At 39.0% G+C, this 21,567-nt stretch overlaps 1 protein-coding gene across 1 annotated transcript in view; it reads right to left on the bottom strand.

The window, feature by feature from the left end:
* The window catches only part of ADGB (androglobin), a 108,615-nt gene extending 92,040 nt beyond the window's left edge, over positions 1-16,575 (bottom strand). Inside the window, exon 1 of the mRNA XM_048297624.1 lies at positions 16,148-16,575. Within this exon, the coding sequence (XP_048153581.1) occupies positions 16,148-16,209 (62 nt within the window). The 5' untranslated portion in view covers positions 16,210-16,575. The remainder of the gene's footprint in view (positions 1-16,147) is intronic.
* Positions 16,576-21,567: the final 4,992 nt, after the last annotated feature.

Raw genomic sequence — 21,567 nt, 5'->3', positions numbered from 1 at the left:
CAGTGGCATAAATAAAAATGAACAGCATATTAGACAAGGGTAGTAGAAAGACTTTTATTAAATATTATTTTTTAATGTACTGTAATAGAAATTTTAGTGTTTTTAACTACATTAACTTTTTTATCACTAAGATAAGCAAACCTAAAGAAGTGCTTGATGTTGTTACTAGGTATAAACCAATAAAATACTTAAATGAATTTATACGAGGAATTCTGCTGAAGTAAATGGGATAGCTGAAGCACAAAACCAGAATTTGAGGACAGTTTCTTCCCTCTTCTTTTCCCCTGCTTCAAGCCACATGGGTCTCCTTCTTTTCCTGTGCCAGTCCTACCATTCATCACTCAGTTCAACTCACCCATCTGAAAGGCTTTCTTTCCTTTTTTCTGAGTTGTTTTTTTTAAATAACCAGAAGGAGCTTGCCATGGATAAAAGATGTCCTGGGGAGAAGGGCTCTCATTTCTAGGCATCTGTGGGCTGCTAGGCCAGCCAGTGCTGTCTCCAGGCAGTTTCATTCTCAGGGCCTCTTGTGCTACCACCACTCTCACCACCTTCTTTTTGGGTTTCACAACTCTGGCAATAATTTTGCTGAGACTGAAAGAATTTTCACAAGACTAATACACAATGTGTTCATAGCCACGAAGTAGCACTAGTGCACCTTCATCTTTCCAGAGCATACAAAGGGCTGAAAAACTGAATTAGCTAGAATATTCACTCATTGTTCCTATGTAAGTGCAACAAAATGTGTGACTACATTCTAAAGTCAAACACAGACTACTTAAATGAGTAGTCTGACTAGGGAAAATGGTGTGTAGCAAGTGACACCTGAAAATACTATTAAGTGCCATCACCCAGAAGGTGAAAGCAGGGACTTGGGGGAACAGAGGCATTACTCAAGTGTAGAGCAATGAAACTACAAAAGCAAAAGCTCAGCTGGAGTAGAAATAACCAAAGGATGTTAAGGACAAGGAAAAAAGCTTCCATAAGTATATTGGCAGCAAAAGACAAATAAGGAAGCACATGTCTGCTGCTCAGTGGGGTGGGGAACAACTTGGTGACAAAGAACACGGGAAAGACCAAGACAGTCAATGTCTTTTTGTGTCTTGGGTTTTGGCAGATTTGGCTCTCAAGCCTCCCAGCCCAAGAGTCTATTTACAGAGTCTGTGGGAGTGAAGCATTATCTACAGTAGAGGAAGGAGCTGGGCAGAACTTAAGCCAACTGGACACACACAGCTCCCTGGGACTAGCTGCGATGTGAGCAAAGGTACTGAGGGAGTTGACTGGAGTCTGATTTGGATCTTGGTAACTACAGTGCTTGGAGACACTTTAAACTCAAACAGACATGGATCTAAGCAACCTGATGTAAACAGGTCCTGCTTGAGTAGGAGTTTGACTAAATGGCTCCGAGAGGCACCATTCAATCAATGTTTTTCTATAATTCCATAATACTTTAGTTGTTAGCAGTAGTAGGGGCAAAGACATGGATAAAAATAAAGATTTCTCACTGTCTAGACATTAACTACATTCATCCACACTACCAGTAACTCTTAATGGAAGACAGCTGTTAAAATTCAATACCATCTGTGCCTTTTGCTGTGCAAAAACCACCCAAACATAGCTCCTACTTCTCTAACTGAAAGGAAAATGTATTCTGTAGAGCAATACTTGCTTTATTTTTTCATCTCTGTCATCTCAGTTATCTGTAAATTGACCCTATTATGTTTGATCTTACATTAATGGTACAATATTTTCGCCAGTGTATTCTTGAGGACTCAAATGATGCGTCATTCTGTATTCAATAATATTTTAAAAGCAACTGAAAAACCCTGAAGTGTTTATCAGTTTCTATGGATTACCAGGGATGTCTGTATCATTTCCACTTGTTTCAAAGAATCTGTTGCATCTGTACTAACTGAATGCATGAAGAACAATGAAAAACAAAAGGCTGGCTGTATCACAGATTCAACATTTGTGATATTTCAAAACCTGAACACTTCTAACACTGATTTAAATACAACTCCTGGCAGCTTTTTACATATAGTAAAAATAAAAAAAAATTAAAATTCTCATTTTTTGTAGTTTTTTCTTCAGATGAAACATGAATGGCATATGTAGCAATTTTAAATATTTAAGGCTACTCCTAAATTTTTTGTATCTTTTTTCTACTTCTAAATCTGAATTTTCTCTTTTAAGTATTTATAGTGAAGCATGGAAATTTCACTTTCTGAGAACAACAATAAAGATATTCTAATGACATTCACAAAAAAAATTAATGATAATGGCAATAATTCAGAGAACCATTGAATGGTTTGGGTTGGAAGGGACCTTAGAGATCATCTAGTTCCACCCTTCCTGCCATGAGCAGGGACAGCTTCCACTAGACCATGTTACTCAGAGCCCCTCTTCATTTCTTGCTATAAGATTTCTGAGTGCTTTGGGACAAAAATGGAATAATAAAAAAAAAGCATAATTTTAAAACGCAGCAATGAGATATGGAAGATTTACTTACCATCACACAAAGACAGAAAACTACTTTCCACCACATTTTGACATAACAGAATACCCTCAGCATTAACAATGTGGAAGACATGGAAACAATGCTACCTATGACTGAGATGGCTAAACTAAGTTGTGGAAGTCTAATGCTACTGCATCTCAAAAAGGATCATTCAATACGACCTGGAAAATTCACACATCACTGCAATTTAATTGGTCTCCAAATACTAGTAATAAACAGTAATAAATGAAAAAACACAGCTGAATTAATTAAAATACTGTATTTTAGTAATGCAATTAAGACATTCCTCTGTTACAAGAATTGAATAATATAACTGTGAGAATTCTTTGAAATGAACTGTAAAACAGAAGGACAATGCAAATTACTGGTATTTTATGCTCAGGCTGGATGGCTTCATTGTGTAACAGTATTTTAAAAGACAACTTACTGGCAGACCTTTTTAATCCTGTGCTAAACCCTAAAGGAGAAAAAGGAAGAATAAATTGCCAAATGAAATACCATGAAGTTGGCACTAATTCACCTCTGACCTTTTAAGCAGCTTCTCCAAGAATACTGTTATAATTGATATAGTGCCAATAGGGGAAATAGAAGACGGCAGGATAGACAAGCACAACAGGGAAAATGCAGACGGATTGCAACCTAAGCTTTTCAGACACTTCAGATTTAATAGAGAGACAGAAAACAAGCCCACAAGGTACTGGAAGTGTGCTCTCTCGAGTTAAATACAGCCATTTAGTCTGTAGACATACACACTCCTGCACTCTGTAAGCAAGATCTTGTCACCTTGGTCAGTGGAGTCTAAGAAGCTAGGAAGCAAATATTTTCTTCCTAAAATAGATAAATCTACCTGTAAATTATCCATGATCAATCCTTACAGAGGGAACCCAGCAACACTGAAGGGAGCCTTCTCAAGAATTACAGAAATATTAGCAGTTACTTTCAGAACAGCATGGCTACTCCAACCTTCCTTTCCCAGTACACATGTCATTCTGGATCATCAGACAATAATAATTTCATGACTCCATGCAGGTTTTTTTTAGAATCCAGGAAGACACTAAGAGGCAGTAAAAAAAAGTGTCCCTTTCTGTGGATTGTTTGAACAGCCAGGAAAAGAATAACTTCTGTCCTCAGTAAAAGCTTTTATATCAGGAAAAAGAGGGCAAAGAACAAACAGATGGTTCAACTTTTTCTCCAAATCTGCCCTGCAGGGAAGCTACTTAAGTTTTTCTCTAATCTCTTCCAACCTCAAAGACAAAAGGCTCCTTTGAAGACCTTATTTATAGCAGAAAGTTCTTTTAAATTATAACCACTGAAATGATTTTTAAAAAGTAGCATCTGAATATCTTAGAAATGCAGAGCAGAAACCATGGTAACGCTCAAGTTCATAAGAATCTCTAAAGGATAAGAGAAAGTTTGGCCAAGTATCAGTAACTCTGTGGCAAAATGATTTGCTCTTTTTCTTCATACCTAGTGCCATTCTTCAGAACAAACAGAGTGAGTCACAGATGATTTAATAAACAGCTAATAAGGTGATACAGTTTTCTCACTATTATTAGAATAGTCAGCAGCAATTACAAAATAAAACCAAAATATGAATGTTTACAATACCTTACCATTAGTCTTATCATGGATACTGCAGCCAAAACTTATAGGATTCTCTGCAGAAGCAAAATACTCTAGTCTACGTACTCAGAGCTCTTACATTTGGGGAGATTCAAGTCACAGATGCAGTTCAGGTATGATGAGCAGAACAAATAATTGTAAACCATCTATGTTGCAATCATAGTTGCTTACAAAGCCTATGACAATACGTTTTACTGTCATTTCACTTTTGTGTACTGGGGTAGGATTTCTTCCTCAAAAAGCACAGAGTGCTTTCTGTGTGAAGCAAGATCAAGCTGTAGAAAATTAAAGTGAAGATAGAAAGAAAAGATGAACACCAACTGATTATTCTTTATAGACATATTACTTTTAAAAGGGTCTGTAATTTAGATCACTGCTTTCAAGTGTGATATTCTCATTTCTAAACATAGCTGATGTCCTTAGAGGTGTCAGACAAACTACTAATAGAGCTCAGTAACTTGTCTAGAATGAGCCTGTTTTGAAGACACACACATTTGCTAAGAGAGATGGTCTCCTAGCCTCACATTTAGCTTTGCCAGCTAGAAGTCCACATGTTTTCTTATTTTTGTTTGCCTTCATATTAATGGAAACCAAGTTGTTACCTCCTGGTTTACTTTCCAGATTCTAGGAGGGGGAAGAAAAACCCTATATGCCAAATCCCTTGTGCAAATTGTACACAGTAGTGTGCCTTGGACATTACTTAAAAGAAAAATTAATAGAAAAAAGTGGTCTAGAAGCATTGTCGGTTTTAAAATTAATTTTTTGTTTGTTCTCTTTGTTTTCAGCCTGATTCCATTTGTTGCCCTATAAATATTGTCTGAATTTTTGTCCTTGTTATTTTAGAATTCCAGCTAAAATTGAGTATCTTTTGCTGTTTTGAACAATTAATTCCAACTAAACCATTCTGCTGTATAAAAACTTGAAGTCAGAAATTAAATATAAAACACAGAATTGAGTAATAGACTTGTGTCATAGGTTAGGGGAAAAAAAGGAAAATGCATTAAAAAAACTGGTGGCAAATAGACTGATAAGCAACTGAATAGTTAATATACATCACAATGGATTTGGTTTAGCTTGTATGACTAAATATATGTAAAGAAAAAAAATTTTTTTTCATGTGTTTTTGGAGGAATTACTGTAAAATTCAACCTTCATTCTTATGGCAAGCTCATGCACACTGTTAGAATTTTGGACCCTTATCCTTCTATTTTTGCATTCCAAGAAGAATAGTTTTTATTGCACAAACTATCATTTGTAAACTGCTTAAAGATAGAAGTAAAATCAGCTGATGCTATATACTTGAGAAAAAATATCATGGATGTGCTGCTTTCAAACAGCAGCCCAAAACCCTGTAGCCTGCAAGAGCAATTCCAGAAAACTCAGCTTACCATTTTCAGTGCTGAGAGACAGCTGTAGTGAAAATTCTCTGCTCCCGATTTGGAGCCAAAGATCTGCTATAAAAAAGCTTTGAATATAGAATGGAGAAAAAATACTATTTTACTTATTTGAAAAATATTCTTTACAATGGAAGGTATCAGATTGCCCAAAGGTCATTAATTTGACAGTCTTTCATGTTCTACCACACTGGAGGTCACTTAGACCTTTAAAAGACATCCTTCAAATTTTATTTTTTTAAATTACATTCCCAAGAGTGGAACATTGAAAATTAATTCCAAGAGATGCCTGCCAAGGCAGAAACACTACAGTATCTAGCTCTTAAGTGAGCACTTGTAACCTACAAAACCAAAAATAGTCTATAGAGGTGGGCTTTATGTCCAGTTTTACAGGTGGAAATAGGATATACCAATACCTAGGTAATGTCATAGCAAGAGCCTGGAAAGAGGAGCATCTTTTCTGGTGATTTTCAGGTGTTAATCTCAGCCAAAAGAAGTGATCTCTGACTGAATCTTCCAAAATGCTTAGGTTGACTCTGAGTTGTGCTCCAGGTGGGATTGTGAGCTGGTCCAAATCCTTTAGTTTAATTGGTTTCAAAAGGTGGCGGTGACAGGCCAAGTGAACAGACTGCCATAGACAACAAGGGGTTCAAGCCGCATCTTGCAGTTCTCCAAGAAGTCACAGATTTGAAAGCAACTAACATCTACATCCAATTTGCAGATCAAATTTCTGTCTGATCAATGTGCTCTTCTTCCAACTAGCAGCAAATGACTAGGGGTTATAAGGTTATAAGATGACCTTATATTCAGCTGTAAGAATGCTGAGAAGATTGCAGCCCATCTTTTGACACTAAAGTTTGATACTCAAGTATATCTGAAGAATATGAACTGCAATTTGCTCGTTTATTTGGCATTGCCTCTTTGGTGGCTTCTGTAAAAACTTCTTGTGCCTTCTGTATGGCACCTGAACAATTAACTAAGAGCTAAAAGCCTCTGCATGGCAGAGCATGCCAGTACTTCTGTGGATTTAGGCCAACTCATTTAAAAAGCAATTTGCATGCATTGTTAAGAAAACCAGGAAATCCCATTTTTTCTGTGGTGGTTACAGAGAGTTCACAGAAGATAAAGACCATTCTGCTTAAGTAGATGAATAATCCCTGGCAAACAGAATCTCTAACATGATACTTTAAGAACACTTTCTAGTTTCAAAGCACAATTATTAGTATTTTTATTTTCACAGCACTTTTTCTGCTATGCAGTTCTGCTGAAAGCTGCTTTTCTCCATTACACTGTTCATTACACTGCTCATCATAACAGAAGGCAAAACTCCTCTTGCACGGTCTGATTGTACAATCTCCAACCAAGGGCTCATGGAATGTTTGCCTGCAAGATCCTCTGACAGTGCTTTGAGTTTCATGGAAAGAAAAAACCTAAAACCAAGATCAGTAGGGAGTACAGTATTTAGTGTGATATTGCCACTAGTATATTAATTAATATTTTCATGCCCATGAGTCTATGAAGTTTGAAATCTACAGATAAAATAGGCTGAGCTCTCAAGGGTTCATTGTTTTAATTAGAATTAACTAGGAAAATTAATTTGAATACATAATTCTCTAATTAACATGTAATCTAGTTAATAAAAAATTAAACTTATTGGTCATCTTATATGCTATTCTAGTACGCTTGTCATATTTACCTGGGGGAAAAAAACCCATTATCTCAGCACACAGCATGAAACTAAAAAGAAAGTTAAGGTAGAAGGGAAAAAAAAGTACCAACAAATTGACTATGTAAAGTTGTACCGATAGGTAAAGCTTTGTAAAGGGAAGGCCTGGTAAAATCATGGCTCCGGCCTGTTACTTGGCCTAAGCAGAAATGGGCTGTGGGAGAGTGACTCAGCTAGAACAGAGGAAGTGAGGAATGCTGCGGGAACGCCTCGTGCCCGCACCGTGGTGTGTGGTGGTTGGTAAAATTGGGTTTGTTGTGCCTTAAAACGATGTAAACTAACAACTGACTAACAGCATAAAAAGGCCGGGTTTTTGTAAATAAAGGTCCTCCTTTGTGCCTGCCTGGGGACTCCTCACTGCTCCCTAGTGTTACATTGTATTGCGTTTACACACTGAAAAATTTCAATTAATGAAGCACAGGTGCTGAAAGCAAGAGCTTCATCTTTGTGGTCAGAAATTCTTGGGCTAATTTAGAAATACTAACAAAATTACTGCCCTCGGAAATAAGAGTTACTTAGAAACAAATAGAAATACAATAAAAAACAATAAATGAAAAGTGGTTCTTTCATGGTTAAGAAAGACAATGCAAACTCTTCAGGAACGTCTCTAGCTTTAGTTAGGTTAGAATTTAGGTATTAGTACCATAGTACAGTAGTAGAGCTTGGAGATGGTCAGTGATGCAATAACTAACTTCTGAAGAGCAATCATGAGCCAAAGTATTTCACCCAAATTGAACCTAAGATCACAACACATTTATTCACTAACACTGCTACATCTGGGGAAAGTATATATGTGCAGAATGGTACCAGTTGCTCAGTGTTTCAGAAGGTTAACTTTCAAGGTACATGGACACTTTTCCCTTCAGTTCTGCAGCTGGATGTCCTGGAATCCTGGGCCATTATAGATTTATGTTGTGCCTGAATTATTTGAGAGACCAGGAAATGCCTTCAAAAAGGCTCCAGACAGCCATTCAAATAAAAATAATTGTTTATCTTTGGATTGCAATTAACAGCATGCTAAATGAGACAAAGCATCCTCAGGTTTGTTAGAAAAGTAGCTGCAAACTGGAGATGAACAACTGCTGTAGCTCAAGATACACCACTTCCAGGGTCATGTGAAGCCTTAACTGGCTTTGGTTAGAAAGGATCTGAACTGAGCTGTTTGAGATAGAAGAGCCTCCCAACTCACCAAAAATCAGCTTTGTAGTAAGAGTATAAAATCTTGTAATATGTAACAGTTACAATTGTAATGGAGCTTATGAATGCAGTGAAGGTTTAAATGAAACCTTTCCTTTCGAAGTCCAGTGAGTGGCTGGTTTGGTTAGGATTGAAGTAAATTTCTTCAAAGCAGCTTGTAGGGGGGCTATGTTTTAGATTTCTGATGGAAACAGTGTCGATAACACAGCAATGTTTCAGTTATTGCTGAGCAATGAATACACAGAGTCAAGGCCTTTTCTACTTCTCACATGGCTCTGCCAGTACAGAGGCAATGGGTGCACAAGAAGGGACCAGAGGGGATACAGCCTGGACACCTGACCCCAACTGACCAAAGAGACTTCCCTTGCCATATGTTGTCATGCTGAACAATAAAATCCGGGGGAAGAAGAAGGAAGTGAAAAACGATTGGAGTGATGACATTTGTCTTCCCAAGTCACATGTGATGGAGCCCTGCTTTCCTGGTGATGGTTGCACACCTGCCTGCCCATGGGAAGCAGTGAATGAATTCCTTTTTTTTTGCTTTGCTGTTTACCTATTAAGCTGTCTTTATCTCAATCCACAAGTTCTTGCATTTTTACCCAGATTCCTTCCCTCATCCTGCGGGGGAGGAGCTAGCAAGCAGCTTTGTGGGGCAGAGCTGCCAGATGGGGGTAAACCGCGACACTTGAAACTAATTGTATTTTTAAAGACAGCCCAGTTTCCAATAAATGGGGCAGAATTAACCATAACATGGGTACACCTAATCCAAAAATTGCAAAATCAGGGCTGCTATCCTCAATGTCTTTTGTCCAAAATGTTCACTCTGTTTCAAGTCTCTACCAAAAGTTAGTTATAACCACCAAGCCATACTCATCTCTGACTGTAGCTCATGCACAGCCAAAAGCAAGCATAAGCACCTACATACGAATGTAACTAGCTTTTACAATAATACAGCAACCCTTCTCTCAAATAAAACATGTTGCAACATATGTTGCAAGTCAAAGATGTACCACTGGGCTACCCCCTTTGACCACAAACAGGAGGACAGGAGTACTGAGCGAGAGACGGGGTGAACTGTAGCCCAACATCGTCTCAAACAATACTGCAATTGAAAACCTGCAAGGAGTATAAAGGCATATCTAGTATATTTGTCAAATACTTTGCCAGTCTCTAAGTATTTTTAATAATAGTGCTCAAGCACTTCCCGAGCTTGATGCAGTTGCTATGCATTTATATAATCTTCAGTGGGTTTCTTTTCTGCAGCCTTGTTCCCTGATTCCATGTAAATTTTTACTGCCCATTAAAACTTACATTAACCAACGTGAGATGTCCAGCACAACACTAAAAGTAGCTTCAAGTTCAACTACCATACTCTTATCCACGAGTCATTAGTTCTTACCATTCTCAAACTTCAGCCTATCTAACAAAGCCAAAACATCAAAAAAATAATCTGGTCAGTCTATATTCTCTAAACCACCAAACCTTAGGTATACTTACCTAAAGAACACATGCTGGCAGTGGATAAAACTTCAGTCACAAGCCATGGCTGAAACCTTACCGTAGGCATATGGGAACTGAAGAATGAACTAGCAATGCCACTATTTTTTTCTGCTTTTATCGTCCTATCCTTTAATCTTAATAACAAACATTTGGTAATCCTAGGCTTTGGTGCAGCAACATGCTACTCATTGCAATCAACCTGGCACATAGCTAAACTTAAAAAATTTCTTTCAGCCACTCCAGCCTTTACCCTGTTTCTGCTAGTCCTTGGGGATACATCAGCAGTAAATATTGCTCTTAGTTACTGAGCTCTCTAAAAAGAACTCCAGCACTGCTCTGACCTTCCCCTATATACATTGGTGACTGCTGTCTGTGCCAGAATTACCCCTAAATCACTTGCCTCTCTTGGCATCAACCGTTAACTCCTCACTTTTGTCCCTAATAGCCCAAACCCTAATTGAGATAGATGCTGATGGCTTAAGTTTAATTCAGAAGATTGGGCTTGATGGCATAGAGCTTCATCAAATTAATTTGAAAAGCATTTTAATTCATTACCCATTCTTACTAGCCAGAATCTTTCAGTGCTGCCAAAGACATCAATTTCTATTCACCATGGCTGTTGAAACCTGGGAAGGATCAGATTCTCTGTAGCCTCTAATGGTGCAATTAAGAAAAGCTATAAGGCAGCAGTTCTTTTGAGCTCTTCAGCCTGTCATGTCTAGCAGCTGCCTAGCTCCTAAAGTGAATTGCTACCTAATTAGAAAGCAATAATGAAGAGAGACCCAATGGAGTATCCTGCAAAGACCCAAGGGAAGTCTGGCTAGCAAGTCCAAAGGAATTTTCCTGCCTTTCTCCATATGCTTCTGAGGTCCCACTCCAACAATGCAATATATCCACCAATAATCCTGATTGATTTTCCACAGTGCAGATTTACTGTACTGACTGTTCTAAACACTTGTAGGGGAAAAAAGGAGCCTGATTTCACTAGAAATCAAGAAAAGCGGTTTTAAGGTGATCAAAATATATTGCACAGATGTTTGTACACATTACTCTCAGAGGATTTCTGCACTAATTTTATCCATAACAGATGAAATTATACACTGTTTTTCTTTTTGGTAAGCACTGACAGCTTTCAGGATTTAAAAAAAAAAAAAAACAAACACAAACCAGCCATTTTCTTTTTCATATTACTTATACTACTATTTAGTATTTTGATCATTAGAGACATAAAAACAAGTCGCATTTACTATCAGAAAGACAGTATTAGTCAAAAGACAAGGTATTTTTAACATTTTTATTCTTGCAGCTTGCAACTGCAAACTTCATTCTAAAACAAAACAGAAAATCTATCTTGCAATTACCACAGAGTACTAAACTTACAAGGCAACACTTTCTCAGGCAGCCTGCAAACATCCACTTCTCTTTCAAATACAGGGATAGTTAGGTTACTTAGGTTCTCATAGATTTACACAAAATTTTTACTGTAGTCTCTGTCTCATAAACATCCCAAACAAACTGAGTAACAGAATGAACACAAACAGGTATCAAAGACAATCATAGAATCAGAGAATATTCTGAGTTGGATTCCACTAGGATCATCAAAGCCCAACTCCTGGCCCTGCACAGGACACACCAAGAGTCACACCTTGTCAATGTGCCTGAGAGCATTGTCCAAACGCTTCTTGAACTCTGTCAGGCTTGGTGCTGTGACCAGTTCCCTGGGGAGCCTGTTCCAGTCCCCAACCACCCTCTGGGTGAAGAACCTTTTCCTGATATCCGGTGTAAACCTCTCCTGACAAAGATTCATGTGATTCCCTCGGGTCCTGTCATGAGTCACCAGACTGGAGATCAGTGCCTGCCCCTCCTCTTCCCCTTGTGAGGAAGCTGCAGACTGCAATGTCTCCCCTCAGTCTCCTCCAGGCTGAACAAACCTAGTGACCTCAGCCACTCCTCATATGGCTTCTCCTCACAGGTGGCCCTCCGCACCCTTGTATTCATATTCAATGTGCCATTGACCAGGACTCCCAGGTCCATTTCTGAGGGACTGCTCTCCAGCATCTCATTCCCCAGTCTGTCCCTACATCCAGGGTTGTCCCATCCCAGGTGCAGAATCTGGCAGTGGTCTTCTTCATGTGGTTGGTGATTACCCATCTCTCTATTTTGTTGAGGTCTCTCTGCAGGGCCTCTCTGTCTCTGAGGGAGTCAACAGCTTCTCACAATTCTACATCATCTGTGAACTTGCTTAGTGTCCCTTCCAGTCCTGAGTCCAAGTTGTTTGTAAAGATATTGAAGAACACAAGGCCAAGGATGGGGCCCTGTGGAACCCCACTAGTGACAGGTCCCCCAGTCTGATGTCACCCCATTCACTATCACCCTTCAAGCCTGACCCATGAGCCAGTTGCTCACCCATCCATGATGTGTTTATCCAACTTGTGTGCTGGACATTTTGTCCAGAAGGATCCTGTGAAAGATAGTATCAAAAGCTTTACTGAAATCCAAATATCTAGTAAGTAATTGTCATATCTCCCATGAACACAGCTGCAATCTCACAGTATATGTGTAAGATTTACTTCTAATTCCCACAACCCATTAAAAAAAGACTTGGTAAACTGCCTTTGATAAAACATTTACAATCATTACCAACACTTGCCCAGTATTAGGAGAAAATAATTACCTGAGGAAACATAGAGCACTCTGTTCAACACAGGGTTTACCAAACAAAATGAGGAATGAATCATAGAATTACACAATTAAGTTGCTTTATCACCATGTTCAGCAGTTTTTCTCAACAATTATAGACAGCATCAGTATGAGTCATTTTATCCCAGAGAAGACTCCTGCAGAACCAGCTCAATACTCTTCTGATTGTTCTTGACGACAACACATATTAAGCCTTATATCAGAAAATTAAACATTCTCTGCATTTGGGTCTAAAACTGTACTTTCTAGTAAATGAATGATGTTTGTACTTTGTTCTTGTAGTCCAAGATTACATCTGTATTACATCTTTACTGTAATACAGATTTTCCTCATTATACAGCATCTTTCCATTTCCAAATAAAGAAATAACATATCTATTTGTCTGCTATCAATTGCATTCTCACCATTCTGACATCACAAATCCTTTGACAAAGGGGAAAGCAGTCTAGGAACATTGTGAAAAATTGAAAAATGACGTACAGCCTCCATTTTGCATAAAACACCACATTCTGTAGTTCCAAGTTTTGACCATAAGCCTAATCCAAAGAAAAAGCTCCCTATAAACTTTAGGAGGCTGTAGATCAAGACTTGAACTGCCTAGTTGCTTGTTCTCTCCCACAGAAATTCTGTAGTTTATTGCAGCGGTCTCCAAAGCAGGCAGTGCAGAGAAGGAAAAAAAAATATTAGATCTTTAGTAGTGCATGTATAGAACTGATAAAGGAATAAATACACATATATTGGCACTCAAAAACTTTCCACTAATTGGGATGTGCAATTAGATGCACTAATTGGAGACCATTGGCATATAGCATGACTAAAGAAAAGAAGAATCTTTCAACATTTCAGTCCTTTCAGAGGGACTAAGAGAGGTAAAATATCTTTCTGATTCTGAGCTTGGCATATAAATTCCAATCCATCTAGGAAACAAGGGCAAGAAAGAAGAAAGGCTATTCAAGATGTTAGAAGTGTTTCCAAGGGAAAATTTCTAGTCCCACTGTGTTCAGTTCCCAACTACCAACAATTTCCACTGAATTCTGCAACACTGGATTTTCACACAGATCTTTGATAAGAGGGTACTAAGATGCATGTGGGTTTTCAGTAGGATGAAGATCTTACTGAGACTAAATACTGTAGTAGAATAGAGCATTTAATCAACTCAAAACTAACAGTAAAACAATATGACTGAAAGTATAACAAGTGCTGAAATCCATTTTTCAGCTATTTTATAGCACCATTCTCTGCAGCTTCAAGAGAAAATAGGGCTACTTTTTCAGTAAAATTTTTGTTTCAAGACAAAAATTATGTACACAAAAATTTAATAAACTGTAAATAGCCTTCCTCAATTTAAATTAATTATCTACAGTTCAACAGATGCTACAGGAAAATCCTTCCTGACAATTTAGTGAAGACCTATCAGGTCATTTGCTGAACTTAGAAAGACAAGCATTGACCTAAACCAACATTTTTTCATCCATTCATCCAAAAGGCTTAAGTAATATTTCAGAATGACAAAAAAAAAAAAAGAGTAGGGATAGGTTCGTCAGGAAATTAGCATCAGAGCTGGTGTAACTTTAGCATTTTTTGTGTCACAGATTTCTTGTTTTCCCCTCTTACACTACCAGCATTTCTGATAACATAAATACTAATTGATTCAAATACAAATGGAGACAGTTCTGTATACTAAGAGCTGTTCCATCAACTAAGATTTTTCTCTTTTTTTTAAGTCACAGTATTCAGTTGCCTGAATACTACTGAGGACATTAGGATGTCATATGGAAATGTATACGGCACTGAAAGATGTAGATGCTTACTACTGAGAGTTACCCCTGTTTACAACGGGCACTCTGCATCACAATGGTTTATCACAAGATAAACACAAAAGACATGCTACAGTTATAACAAAAGCTATAGGCTTAATGAAAAAAACAACAATACAAACTATTTATTCTGTGTTATCATGGTTCTGCACTGCGATCCGGTTATTGTAACATGTCACTAGACCACAGAAGAAGCAAATCACTAAGCCACCACTAGGATATCTACAAGCTACTCTGCCTTATGTAAAATAATTTTCCTTTATTTTCTCTGACAGCTAAAAACCAAAAATTGTCCCTGGTAGCTTAAACATCATTAGAAGAAGTTTCATTAACTGTCTGAAGCAATAAATATGAAGGACAGCATGGCCAAAACAGCATCAACAAATTTACTAAGCAAAGGTTGCAGTGGGGAGAAGGAACTAGATACTGGCAGCCTGCACTAGAAAAGTTAGCAAAATGGGAATCAAGGTGTGAAATATAAAATAGAAACATGAAAATACGAAATAAGAAACTACTGTGTAGTAAAGGCTGTGTAGCTAGATATGAAATAAGCACGAAGAGGCATTTGAGACTGATTTCAGGAGAGAAATAAGTAAAACCTTTATTTATGGCAGAAAAAAAAAAGAAGAAAAGGCCATAAGCACATACATCAGATACCTTTTTCATTTGAATTCTGACAGTGCCATGCATTCAGGCTTACATTAGGATAAGAAAGCTGCTGACACCATAGAAACAGAACTCACAAGTCAAAACAGTGACAGTGAATATCAATGTACTCTATTTATTTGTCTTTGCAAGAAGAAATAGACATTTACACAGAAATATACAAATTCACACTAAACATCCAGCAAACAGCAAATCATTTAAAAATAACTGAAGAGATGCTACTTACAGAGAAATATTTAAGAAATTACCAGGAAGAATTCTTTTTTTAATCATATTTTCTTCCCTCAGATTCTTTATAACATAAAGCAAACATTCCAAGCACTTGGAATTGTCTTTCCCTTCTGTAAGTGACACTGATGTGCTATAAGAGTCATTAATCATTTTGCCCCCGAAACTGCAGCTAGTTTAGCTGCTCTACCTGGTTAAAATACAGAGCCCTCACTCCCAAAATTATTGTCCTGGTTCGCAGCTTCCTGGCTCTTTTAAACCCCAAACCACTTCAGTGAGCAGTTAACTTCTGACAGCTCCCGAGCAGCAGCTGAAGGCTTCGTCGTCCTTGCTGTACTCAAGGTCCGAGGTCTGTCTGCCAGACCAGGGGTGCTCCAAGACACGCACGGCACCGGCGGGGAAGGATGGCGCTACCACACAAGAGCGCCCCAAGGACCACAGCAGCGAGGGACTACAACTTCCACACGGGCTGGGCCTCCAAACAAGCAAAACCCCAAGAACAACCAAATCCCACCTCGTCTTTAGAAACCACTTTTAACGAAGCACCCACACGAGCAAGAGAACTTTCTTAGCACAAGTTGTTTCCCGCACAGAGTTTACGGCCGGTGCCTCGGCGACAGGGCCGCCACGCACAGGTGCCCTGCCGACCTCGACGGCCGCCCCGGCCGAGGCAGGGAAGCCTCGGGGAAAGGTCCCAGCCGGCCCCGGAGGCGGCCGCAGCAGCCCAAGCCGGGCGGTGTCTCCCGGCGCGCCCACCCTCCCTCTCTCCCGGGGCTCTCACGTTTTGGATGAGGCGCTGGTGCGGCTGGAGAGCTCCTTCTTCTTGCCCCCCTTGGCGGCCATGGCCGCCGGTCGCTGCCGCCGCGTCCGCCGCGTTGCCAGGCGACCCCGAGGGCCGCGCCGCTGTCCCGGGGCCGCGGGAGGGGCCGCGCGGGCCGGTGAGGGGCGAGGGGGCCAGGGGCCGCCCCCAGCCCGGACACGGCCCTCGGCACCCGCTGCGTTTTCGGGGAGCCAAAGAAATGGCGTGAAGTGCCTTTGAGGGCAAGATTTTGCTTCGAAGGTAACAGATATTTTCTGCGGCAGCGTCAGGAAGATGTCCAAAGAACGCAGTTTGTCTTCTTGCCGGCGGTAATCAGTTGTGAGAAGCCGTCGACTCCGTCGAAGGCAGAGAGGCCCTGCAGAGAGACCTGGACAAGTGAAGGGAGTGGGCAATCACCACTTGTGTAAGTTTGACCGGGACCAGTGCTGGATTCTGCACCTGGGACGGAGCAACCCTGGATGTACGGACAGACTGGGAAACAGGCTGGACAGCAGCACTGCAGAAAGGGACTTGGGGGGGCTTGGTCAATGGCAACTTGAATATGAGTCAGCTCTGCCCTGGCAGCCTAGAGAAATTTTAGAACTAGACTATGCAAGTCTTTATTTTCCTTTTTAATTTCCAATTGAGGCAACTAATTAATTCCTGATATGAAGCCTGTGATTACCAAAGTGAATGCAGTTCCACCAAGGTCAGATAAAATTAGCATTAATCTGCTCGTTTTTAATTCAGCAGACAGTTGACTTCAACTTAGGTTTATAAGCAGACTTTTTTCAGGTACATTCTAGAGACTGCATTATTGCCAACAGCTCCTATTTCTAACTCTTAACCTATTTGCTGTTTCCCAGTCTGTAATGATGAAAAATCCTTGGTAAAACAGAATATACTTCTTCATTTATTCTTATTCAAGCTAAAACTTTTTCAAATATAAAAATCAATGAAAATCAATTTGTCACATCAGGGAGGGCATGAGTAGATGAAGAATAGGAAAAATATGCAGATGTTGCTACATCTAGAGGCTTATTTTAGACAAATGTCAGATGTTGATTTATATCAAGATGACAGGTGGCCAGATATACCCTCATAAATTTCAAAGTGGAGAATTCTTCTACATCTTGGCATTTCCTTCAGCATTATGTCCAACAGCATCCATTTTAAATAAGGTACTTAGGGACACTTCTCACTTGAGAGCCAAATAAACATTTCAATTTTATTTATTTCTTTCCAAACTGAACAGCTGATCTTCTCTTCATTCAATTATGCTATCAAATATTGATTAGGGCAAACAGATAAAAAATAGCAGAGACAGAGGTGAGTTCAAACATCTGGCTACACCTCTTCAATACCAGCACAGGGCTGCTCACCTCCACACCTTGCTGCATGTTGATGCCATCTCGTAGACTGGGGACAGGATTCAGTTTGTGACCCAGAATGCAGATAAAAGTACCATGGAAATTACAAACTTTCTATTTCTCCAAATCCCCTTTCCTTTCCTATACTTACTGGACAGAGAAAATAGTATGGAAAAGTATCTATTAAACATATGTATACATGTAAGAGGCACTTGTAAAAGTTTTCATAGTAGGAAAATTTCCTTGATCCCACTGCAGATGACCAATGAGGTTTGCAGCATCCCAGCAAATAAAACTTTCAGAATACATTTATGTGAAAGACAACATAAAAGCAACTGAAATTTGAGTGCCTGGATCTGTAAGCATTTTTGGGTGGGAGAGGAAGAACAGAAATCAGAAAAGCATATTTAATACAGAGCCTTTAATTCTCTGCTCTGTTAAAATGATAGTTACTACATAGGAAGTTCAGAATGGACCTGACCTTTTGCCATAAAATCCTACAATAAATTTGTTTGCTAAGAGTGATAGCATTAAAAGCATGTATCTAGGTGTTTTGTGAAGGAAAAATAAAAGGGATCTCAGGTTTTACGTCCATCAAGTTACATCTTTTTATTTATGCAAGAACTTCATTTAGAATTCCATAACCTAACAGCAATGACAAGGACAGCTTGTTTGGAAAGAGAAATTAATCTGAATTTCAAACAGGGTAGTTTTCTAACTGGCAAAGAATCTGTAAGGTCACATCAGCTGTTTCACTACCCTAATGTCTCAAGCCATGAAGTATATCTGACAGACACTGCCTGAAGGGAAGAAATTGTTAGAGTAGATGCAGCCTGACAGAAAATGTGGAATAAATGCACAAGACAACCAAACAAGTGTTAGGAACCCATTCAGATGTCACAAAACAAATACTAAGGTAGCACGTACTGGTTAGCATTGGATGGATGACCAGAAGGTCATCATTCTTCCAAGATACCATTCAAAACACCAGCTTGTTTTTCCCTGAAAGCATCTTATCAACAGCTACAGCACATGCAAGTCACTTGTGGGAAACTAGCCTTTTCATCTTGAACATTTTGCACTTTTTTATAGCAACACACATTAGTTGGAGAGAGCAGAAAAAGAGTAAGTAGGAACAGGAACACTACCAAAACCCCTCAGGGGTCTTGGAGCTTAGACTTAACTCTCCTCTGATTTTACAGAGGGCACAAGGACTCCAGAACAAGACAGTAAAAGTTTTTGCCTTAAGAGAGCGTGGTACAGGGGCAAACCAAAACATTCTTCCCAGAGGTGTCAAGTGACAGGATTAGAATCAATGTGAGAATTAAAATACAAGAAATTCCTCCTTAAAATAAAATTTGATTTTAATTACAGTGAAGGTGGTCAAACACTGGAACAGGTTTTCCAACAAGACTGGAGTTTTTATCAAACTGGACATGACCATGAGCAACCTGCTCAAGGTCTGAGCAGAGGTGTAGGAATACATGATCTTCAACGCCACTTCTAACCTTACCCATTTCTGTGGTTCTGGGAAGTTTTCCATGAAAAAAGGGTTAAGGTCAAAATCAGCTAGAGGCTTCTGCAAGAGGAGATGCTGCATTTTCAAGCATGAGGTTGCAACAGTCATGAGATTAAAGGGAAATAGAATGGATTTTGATGTTGTATTTTTGAGACTTTTTTCCCCATGTCTTTTTATCAAATGATAGGAAAATCTAGGTTCTGAAATTAATGCATTTAACAGATAAGAAACCCCATTGCCCTTAACTTCCAATACTCTCTTTTATCTATTTGCTAAGTGAAAGAGTAGGTGGAAGAAATGTAAGGAAGGTACAGGTCAGTGGGAAATTGTGAACAGAGGAGGACAGCAATGCATTGGCATTTCATCAAGAGCAGGCAGTGAAGGATGAGGAAAAGCATGAAGGGAGATCAAAAAAAGAGCAATTGTGAGTGGAGAATGGTAATGCCTGAGAAAATGAAAACACTGCAGTATGTGGTAAAGCCTGTGAGGAGCAGTCTGTGCACTAAGTTGGGAACAGTCAGTCACTGAGGTGACACAGGCCAGGGAACTGAATTTGAGCAAAACCATCCTCAAATAGATGGACTGAAACCATGCACAGGCAGCTCTACTCTGTTAACTCTTAACATGCGGCTAGGGAGTGAAGTGGGGAAATGGATTGTGAGCGCCTTCTTGGGTAAACTGATGAAATAAGACCAGGTAGGGGGGGAAAAAAAAAAAATCACAACCACCTGCATAATACAAAATAGTCTTTGCCAAGGCACAGGACTTTCTGCCCACTGCCATTTCAAAAATACCTTACGGTACCATGTCTCATCTGATCTTGTCAGGGACCTGGTTTTTCCCACATTCTGGCCTCTCTTGAATTTGACATGGTGCCAGAAAGGATTCTGATGAACCCCACCTATGTTACTATTTCCACTTACCTTTTTTTTTCCAAGTTCTTTATTTGCTAGAGCGCTTTTTTATCACATTCTCATGCTATAATCTCATTTTGGAGAAACACACACCCAAAATACTCTATCAAATCTCAAGCAGCTGTTCAATTTAAATACAGCAATACCATCAAGTCCCATGGGATTGCTCAGGGCACTTATTTAGGTCAAAGTGTGAAGTGGGGACCACCACAACTTTGATCATCTCTTTACTCAAATATAGGGATAAAACAGTGTATGGCCCCAAGAGCAGGCAGCAGGGGGAAAGCAAAGCAGCTCAGAGAACCATGCAGAGCCATTACCTTTCTTTTGTAAATTTACATTTGATGATTCATAACAGGAATATCTTTCTATGTCAAAATGAAAGGCTTTCTGTGTTTGATACAGTGTGAAAACCCTGTCTGAAGTTTGGAGTTAAAGACAACTGTGATACTCTAACTACTGCAACTGTTACAAAATTGGGATATGGACAGAGGAAGTAGTATTGCCTCTTTAAAAAATTCTAGATATTTGGCTAAAAGATACAATGAAATTGTGACTGTATCCTGAGGAACAGAAGGGTATTTGTTTTTAAAATGAGAATACACAATCTTAATGTAGTGTAAACTACAGAAATGCAGAACCTATTAAATCTCTTAGCATACTGTTTTACTTCAGTATTTTGGTTTTTACCAAATGAATGTAACCTTTTTGCAGGAGATTTAAAAAGTTACATCTTCTTGTTCTAAGTAAAGGCATGCTGCAGATCATAGCAAATCCTTTTTAACAGTAATTAACTTTAATGTGTTTTAAGTGTGGTTGCAGTTGTATATGCAGGCTAAAAGCAAAAAGCTTTACTATTCAAAAAATGCAAAATGTAAGATTGCTGGATAAATATGTTTTAATATAAATGTGATTAACATTCTTCATGAAAGTTAGAAACAAGACTATAGACTGATGTAAGATGACTTCAAACTTGTTTTTCGAATCTATCAAATAAAAGCATGTCATCTTCTCTAAATAGAAAAAACAAACTACAACACAGTTTACATTCTCTAACTTCTGAAACTCATAAAAAGTACATAAATTATTGCAACACTTATGCCATCATCCATATGCAAAGTGCCACCATAACCATTTGAGTTATGGTCTCATCTCATTGTGCTTAAAACAATAACCCAAGGAAACAAAATGGCATCCTGGTGGACAATCTAATGGAAAGTTCTTGCTCCTCAAACTATTAAATACTAGATGGCAGTGATTTTGGGCATCTTCTGGCAAAATGCCATTGAAAACAGCAATTCTTTAAGTTTCAAGCAAAGTAGTTTGCCTGTGTGGTGGGTTGACCCTGGCTGGACACCAGGTACCAACCAAAGCCACTCTATCACCCCCCTCCTGAGCTGGATGGATGAGAGGAAATATAACAAAATGCTTATAGGTTGAGATAAGAACAGGCAGCAATCACTCATGAGTTACTATCATGGGTAAATAGACTTGACTGGGGTAAATTAGTTTAGTTTAATACAATCAGACTGGAGTAGGATAATGAGAAATAGAAACTAAATCTTAAAAACACCTTTTCCAACCTCTGCCTTCCTCTTG

The sequence above is a fragment of the Corvus hawaiiensis genome, chromosome 3 (genome assembly GCF_020740725.1).
Source record: "Corvus hawaiiensis isolate bCorHaw1 chromosome 3, bCorHaw1.pri.cur, whole genome shotgun sequence".
Classification (NCBI taxonomy): Eukaryota; Metazoa; Chordata; class Aves; order Passeriformes; family Corvidae; genus Corvus; species Corvus hawaiiensis.
Note: the sequence above shows the minus strand (reverse complement) of the source record. Positions and strands in the feature narration are given on the sequence as shown.